The following is a 7,743-nucleotide window of genomic DNA, read 5'->3' as shown; positions in this document are numbered from 1 at the left end:
TCGCTTCCGAAGAATTTGATTCTCACACTGCATCAAGCGCGAAGGATACCAAATTCTCTATGAAAGTGCAAGCTGCAGCCTCGTTCAAAACTCCAACGGGCGCCGGGGGCTCGACAAGCGCCGGTTACGGACGAACCCGTGACGAGGCTGAGAGTAACTCCAATAGCAACCTAACTAGCACTTTGCAGTGGCAGGCAAATGGTGGAAACACCCTATTGTGCAATAGGTAAGCCCCGTGTATGGTGGGAAGACCTGGCTTTACATACAAAGAATTAACAAATTCTATAAGCCCCCCGGACTGGTGCCACACCGTGGCCGCATACCAGAATTGGAGAATCATCAAGGTTTGAAAACTATCTCATGTATATATAACGAGCAGAACTTACCAAACAGTATAGAGATCCGGCAACCGACACATCATAAATTTACTTGCCCAGTTCGAAGCGCCAGCAGGGATCCACAAAAAGGTCAAGAGCCTCATGAATAAGGATGTACAAGATCCGAAAGTTCCACTCCAGGCCCAGCCGATATTGCAGTCTCGACAAGGCCGAATGTTCTACCTTCGTACAACTAGCAAGGGTGATTACGGTTGGCATAAGTACCTCACAGCTTTCCAGAAAGCGGACTGGTCAAAGGGTAAGTCTATAGTTGTCCCCTACAGGATCGTAGTATTAATTGTACCGATCACTTTAGACGAAATTGAGAAACTGGAGAAAACGTCGAAAAACGTCCCGGCCAAGGGTGCTACTGCCGGGCTGCACGAGGGTGTGGACGAGTGCAGCAAGTATGGCATTTATCTGGAATGCAAAACTCCTGAAGGGCACGGCGTCACAAAGGTATGCTGCCTCACTATTGCGTAAATACGTGATCTGACCCATTTAGATTATGTACGGTCAACCATACACCTTAAGGAACCCTTCGACCGGGCTCTACCTCTAATTTCAAGGTGATAAGGATGGGAAAGAGGATAGATTCCCTGTGGCGCTGCCTACTTCCACCGAAACCCTGGCTGGCTATTGGTATATTAGAGGCGTCGATGGTACCGACTACGGAGAAGTGAAACAGAACACGCCTGTGACCATTCGATATGGAAGTGACACAGATCGTTTGATGCTCACCGTCTTCCATGAGAACAAGTACAACGGGCTTCTCAAAGTAAGCAAGAACGTGGCGGAGGATGATGAGGCGACGTTTACCATGATGTATAAGGACGTATATGAAGGCAAAGCAAGGCATAAAATGCCAAGGACGGGGCGGTGAGGACACCAGTAGCAAGCTATATATGAATAGTTGGTAATTTGAATAGTTGTGTGACATAAGTATTCTATTTCTTTTTTAACTTTAGTAAATCTTCGTGATTATGGAGAGGACAGATTGTTATTACGATAATAATAGAGCAATCAATAAATTTACCATATATCCTCCAGATAGCTTCGTGAGATTCCATCCCTAGCATTTGGCTCTTGGAAAACAATAGCCGTTGGCTGGTCTGTCAACATCAACTTGGGTACAACCCATGACGCGTTATCAATTCCAAATGCCTACTTATCATCGGCCTCCTGCAAAATTAACGCGCCATATTTCATCAGTTTCTAGTTTCAGACTTCTTTCTCGCGCCACGTCTCCCTCATGGGAGAAGAGAATCAAAAGCCAGGTTATGATCCCAAAAGATATCATCCAGCTCGTGTTGGAGAGACCCTAGCTAGGCGATACTGTATCATTTGAAAGCTTGGTTGGGGTGCTAATTCTACCGTCTGGCTAGCAAAGGACACAACTCGGTCGATTCGCTTATTCCTTCATGCTTCTTTTATGTGAGGTTGAAAATTACGAACTGCGGCAAGGAAGAACAAAGATCAGCTACTGAAGAATTAGAAATGTCTCGATATATCTCTCAGCTGCAGCCTAATCATGAGGGTCGGGCATACGTTCGGCTTGTCCGTGAGTCCTTTGGCATCCGAGGCGCGCTGGGAGAGCACTTGTGCTTGGTATATGAACCATTAAGTGAACCACTCTGGCTTCTGGGGAAGCACCTTGGAAGCAACGGTGTGCCTCCAGCTGTCCTAAAGCCATTTCTGAAATTAGTGCTCCAGGGCCTAGATTTTCTGCATTCCCAGTGCGGTATTATACACACAGGTACACTTTTTCCCAATTTTCCCCGAGCATCCTCTCTCTAATCATGGCAAAGATCTTAAGGCACATAACCTTCTCGTGGGATTCGAAGACTCTGATGTTCTTGAGAAATATGTTCGCGAACAAGAACGCAATCCTGCCCCGTTTTGGGATAATGATGGCCATCCCGTGTTTCAGTCCCGTCCCGATTTCGGGCATCTGAGGAAAGGGATGGGATTAGATCAAATTAGCGACTTCAGTGCGGCTGTTTTTGGCAACACCTCTAAGCCTCATAACCATGATATTCAGCCTCAACCATTTTGTGCACCAGAGGTACTTTTAAAAACAACATGGACATATAGTGCAGATATTTGGAACCTGGGAACCATGGTATGGCCCTGATGAATATACTTGCACTAGTTACCAATATCGTGCTCCTATACAGCTGTGGCAGCTTCTTGCGGATGATATCTTGTTTGATGGACTGGACTCCAGAATATTCGCGAGCAGAACATATAGCTCAAATCATACGGGTACTTGGTCCACCTCCGCTGCAGCTACTGGAGAGGGCAGACAAAGGCATTTGCTCCGAACTCTTCTCCAGCCATGGTATACTCTCTGCCACTTCAATACCTTCGGCGGTAATTAACTGTTTACTTAGGAGAGTTCAACCATCCAGGGATAGTCCCGCCTGAAGAGTTTAATCTTTCAAACCGTACACCATTCCTCCAAGGAGAAGACAAAAGACTCTTCCTTGGCTTTGTGGGCAAAATGCTGCGCTGGGAGCCAGCAGATCGGGCCACGGCTAGTGAACTGTACAATGACCCCTGGCTAAGCTTTAGGCCTTAATTTTGACGGCCTCAATCTTTTTGATTTTTCTTTCGTATTTATTCAATTCTTTCATGCAATGGCAACATGCAACAATCAAATATCCTGTTCCCGTTATGCTGAGTCCCCAGATTATGCTACAGCCGTGGGAAGCACCACGGGTTCCCTCTTCATATGGCATTTCTGAGACTCGCTGTATCTACGCGAAGAATGAAAACGTCTCGAAGTAATCAACCGTAGAACAATAATATATTATTTTATATAAATCGTGAAGATACCTGGTCTATGTAGGACTACAGAAGCTACTAACTATAAGATTAGTAGCCTTGAATAAAAAGAAAATACGGCCACTCCCTTTCCAAACCCAATTGCTATGCATGACGAATAGGCGAACAAGTTTAAAGCCACCGTAGGTTGTAAACATATCGAAACGGATCACTACCTGATTATACACAGCTTGGGGTGGACAAACCTCCAACCTAGGCATCGGCCCGAGGTAGGAAGAAAGTTAAGCTTCATCAGTGTTTGGCATAGCGGTGCGGGGGAAGCAGCGATTCGCGGAATATATCACCGAGCCAAAGCCATCTATTTACCTGCGAAACATCACGCCATGTGAAAGCTGGCATTATTTATAAGACAACTAGCTGGTTTAATCTAACACGAAAGCCATCCTAGGCTCGTCGACCACCCACTACTGCGAGGGCGCCTTTCATCACAACAATGATTGCTACAACCGCCATCGTTGCTCGGGAGCCCGAGCAGCCGCAGAGCATAAACTGGGCGATGGAGGAGGTCGAGGTTTATACACCTGGCGAGGGCGAAGTTCTGGTTGAAATGCATGCGACAGGCATCTGTCATACGGATATAGTTCTCTCATCGGTACCGTCTGGACGAATTGGAATCCAGTATCCCAAGGTATTGGGACATGAAGGTATTTCAGAACCCGTGTATATACGGGACCATGAATGAGATTGATGGAGAAACGGGATACAATTATATCCATACTAACTTGGTCACAGGCGCCGGTATTGTACGCGCACTGGGCCCGAATGTCAAGTCCGTCGAGGTCGGGGATCCAGTCCTACTATCCTACTACTCCTGTTCATCGTGTGACGCGTGTCAGAGCTCGCATCCCGCCTATTGCGATGTGTTCGCTGGGGAGAATTACGTTGGACGCCGGGGGCAAATGAAAATTCGGAAAGCTGGGGAAGAGCCTTGGTCGAGGTTCTTTGGTCAGTCGAGCTTTGCCCGACATAGTGTAGTCAGCGAGGCCAGCGTTCTCAACGTCAAAGATATTCTCAGGAGCGAGGACGAGCTCAAACTCTTTGCACCACTGGGATGTGGATTCCAAACTGGAATGGGCGCCGTTTTGAACACTTCTGAAGCTGGCCCAGATGACGTTGTGATGATATTGGGCTTGGGTGCTGTTGGGATGGGGGCGCTTATGGTGTGTCTTTGCTCTGTTCTGCTTTGAGCCGCAATATCGAACTGACGAAAACATTGACAGACCGCTAAAATACGTGAATGCAAAGCGATAATTGCTGTCGATAGGGTTGGCACACGCCTCGAACAGGCTAAGAGACTAGGGGCATCACATACTATTAACACAGCGAGCCTTCATGGAAAAAGCTTGAAGGATGCTGTTTGCGACCTATCCTTCCCCGGGGTCAGCATTGTAATTGACACCACAGGTGTTCCAACTGTCATTGAACAAGGCCTCCAGGCTACACATAAAAGAGGCAAACTGGTCCTCGTAGGGGTGCCTCCCTCAGGATATGCGCTTAACATTGACGTCGTGCAACATATAAATGTGAGTTAATAACGAGTATCTATCCAGATCCCTTTCAAGATTAACGATTTTTCTTGGGATATGATAGTCCGGTCGCTCGGTAATGGGATGTATTGAAGGTGATAGCATTCCCAGCAAGGTTTGAGAACACTCTTGTACATTTTAAGCTGTTATCCCAATGCTGACAACCACAAAGGCCATTCCACAAATGATTGAATGGTATCGCGAAGGCCGCTTCCCCATCGACCAGCTAGTTCAGTATTTTGATGTTCGTGGCCCTACTTGTCTGTCATTCTGGAGCAACACCTCGGGTATTTGCTGACACAATTTTGCAATTCTTAGGCCGCTGAATATGAACAAGCCCTACAAGGTATGAAGGAGGGAGCCACAGTGAAACCTGTTTTAGTGTGGGAACATTAATGACAGAATGCCACTTTGGATAATCTGGCTGTTGACGGGATGCCTACAGAAGAACGGATGTGGAATATATCATCGGCCTTAACAGAGGTGCTTATCTTGGGATTTAAGTATATAAAAAGCCCCACAGTATGTGGTTGTTGATTATTTACACATCTACCTAAGGTCCCAAGGACATCGTCCTAGTAGGTATCATCATTTAGTAATTTGTGAAGCTAGGGCTTAAAGGAATAAACTGGTAAGTCTCTTGTCACACGGACGGTGGCAGTAGAACAACACAAACTATAACCAGAATCACGTGCCCCCCGAGAAGACCGACAGCGCACGTCGAGGGAAGTAAAGACGAATATCTCAAGAGATGAGACTAGCCAACTCACTATTCACAGCTAGATTGGTCGTCGCAATCTCAGGGTACTGTGCTTTGGGAATGAATTCCAGCTTCTTAACAGCTTCACGCTGGAAGATAAGGCAGTGAGTAGATCCACCACTATGGAAAGCCCCAATGACATCTCCCTGAGTGATAGTCTTTCCTACTTCCGTAACTGGGTACCAGTCGCAGGTTGATACCTCGGACATTCCAACGGGTACAAATCCAACTAGCCCAATGTTTGCCCCGCCTTCGACATTGGTGTCAACGATGAGAACACCTCGCGCAGCTATATGAGTGATATAACGCTGGGATACGTCTGGACCAGCCGGATCAGGACCACTCGACCCTCCGAATCCTGCAGCAGCTGTTTCGGCAAAGTAGGTTCCATCAATCAGGCTGCGATACTTAACTACACCGGTAACTGGAGCATTCCAGCAGTGGTAGGAGTCGGCACTCAGGAAGGCTTGATACACCGAGCCGCCGACGAAGCTGTCAACATAGGACGAAACATTGTCGTCTTGCGTTCCTCCTAGCATATCGTGGAGCGAGTATGGTGTGCCCTTAAGCCAGAAAGTGTTGCGGCGCGACACATCAGTATCGAATGATAGAGGGAATGATTCACAGGCGTTGACGACAGCCGCCTTAGCTACGGGACGAACACCCTCCTTGAACTTCCGAGTAAAGAAATCATCCCAGCATGCATAGTTGTAGAAGGTCGCTTGAGTACCTCCAGAGGGATACTCGAATATCTTGTCGAACGTCTTTGGCGTCTCATTGGGGGTGGCCTCATTCGCTTTGTCTTGCAGCTGTCGGATCGCCTCGTCGGAGCTCCATCCAGCATTGATCAGAGCCTGATTGCCACCCTTATCGCCCCTACCCCCAGCTGTAGGGTCTTTGAGGAAGTCATTCCATTTGTTCAAAATCTTCTTGAGACACGTATTCACTCTCTCGTCCAAGAAGAATTGACGTCCGCTTGGTGTACCCATGGGCCAGTCAACGATAATGTTGAATGGAAAGCCAATGAGGCCGCTGGGTACATTTGGATTGTTTTTCAGAAAGTATTCTGGCACCTCAGTGAGGAGTGTATTGAAGAGGTACAGCATGGTCTTGTAGTTCCGGACTTGCTTCCTCAGAGTGGTCGGATCCCTATCGTACGGCGCCTTTTCGGGAATTTCCTCGAACATGGAATGGGCCAGCATGTAAATGGTCGAGTTGTCCTCGATCAGCTTTCGGAAAGTCTCAACTGGGTTCTCCTCGTTGCGCAGCTTTTTGGGGATTTCTGCTTTGGTCTTGTCGAGCAAGCTTGCAAGCCAGGCTCGACGGAGCTCGACGTTTTCGGGCATCCAATGGCCATGGCTATGAAGGGAGCTGCCCGTAGCCGGAGCTCCTGGGGCACGCTGGATATAGGTAGGTATGTACCTGACAGACTGCATGATGTTGGGGATTGCTATGAAAATCTGGCTCGATGCTCAATGAGAATGAATATTCAGTTTGAAGGCTGTTAAGATAGCAGATTAGGGGTGAGCTTTGCTGAGTACTTATAGCCAGGCCCCCTTACCGCACGAGCTAAAAGTGCATCAATTTCAGTTTCCATTATGTACTCATTAACATGATTTGGTTGGTGACGTTGACCGGTCCTCAAGGTAGGAGGGCTTTCCGTCAAGTCATGCCGTGATTGACACGGCCCTCGGGCAAAAGCACACCTGGTGTACACTCCATGATCTGAACCAATATGGCAAGCCAATGGACGTTAATCGAGAGCGCACTTCCGCAAGTTCCGAATCATGGTCGTGTTCCCCGCTCAAGACAATAAAGGTCTAGATGGCCGCAAGTCTGGTTTCTCATATTCGATGTGTGGCATACCTTGTCTCCGGCTAGGGGAAATGCAAGGCGTGGGCCCTCCACGAAAGAGTTCAGCAATCCTGCCTTGGGCTCAGATGTGGCTGCTCAGTTATAGCTATGGCCTGAGTTCTAGGCTCGATGCAATATTAGATAGACTCGCGACTTGTAAAACCCATCCATAGGTAATTCAAGTCGTGGATACCTATTACAGGGATCGTCACCTATAAAAGAAGTCAAACAGTGGGTGGCGGGTATAGGTAGTCAAGTCGTCGCTCCGATGATGCAGCACGGCGCTTGGTATGGAAACATCCATAAACTAAATGCCTCTCCTTCATGCTACTTTCCAAAGTAATAAATCATAGGTATTTTCTTCCCCACTTACAGGTGG

General features: G+C 47.6%; 2 protein-coding genes across 2 annotated transcripts; one reads left to right on the top strand and one right to left on the bottom strand.

Moving 5' to 3' along the window:
* Positions 1-1,874: 1,874 nt before the first annotated feature.
* ANOM_006598 (uncharacterized protein) lies at positions 1,875-5,146 on the top strand (the record flags this gene model as incomplete). Its single annotated transcript, XM_015551854.1, has 8 exons — positions 1,875-2,133; positions 2,186-2,499; positions 3,613-3,868; positions 3,957-4,384; positions 4,445-4,747; positions 4,815-4,865; positions 4,923-4,994; positions 5,069-5,146. The coding sequence occupies 8 exons, from the start codon at positions 1,875-1,877 to the stop codon at positions 5,144-5,146; spliced, it is 1,761 nt and encodes a 586-aa protein (XP_015407072.1).
* Positions 5,147-5,494: 348 nt separating this feature from the next.
* ANOM_006597 (phosphatidylserine decarboxylase family protein) lies at positions 5,495-6,946 on the bottom strand (the record flags this gene model as incomplete). Its single annotated transcript, XM_015551853.1, has 1 exon — positions 5,495-6,946. The coding sequence occupies one exon, from the start codon at positions 6,944-6,946 to the stop codon at positions 5,495-5,497; it is 1,452 nt and encodes a 483-aa protein (XP_015407073.1).
* Between the last annotated feature and the right edge of the window lie 797 nt (positions 6,947-7,743).

The sequence above is a fragment of the Aspergillus nomiae genome, assembly GCF_001204775.2.
Source record: "Aspergillus nomiae NRRL 13137 chromosome Unknown contig00126, whole genome shotgun sequence".
In the NCBI taxonomy this organism is placed as follows: domain Eukaryota; kingdom Fungi; phylum Ascomycota; class Eurotiomycetes; order Eurotiales; family Aspergillaceae; genus Aspergillus; species Aspergillus nomiae.
The sequence above is the reverse complement of the archived record's forward strand: the minus strand, read 5'-3'. Positions and strand labels throughout refer to the sequence as shown.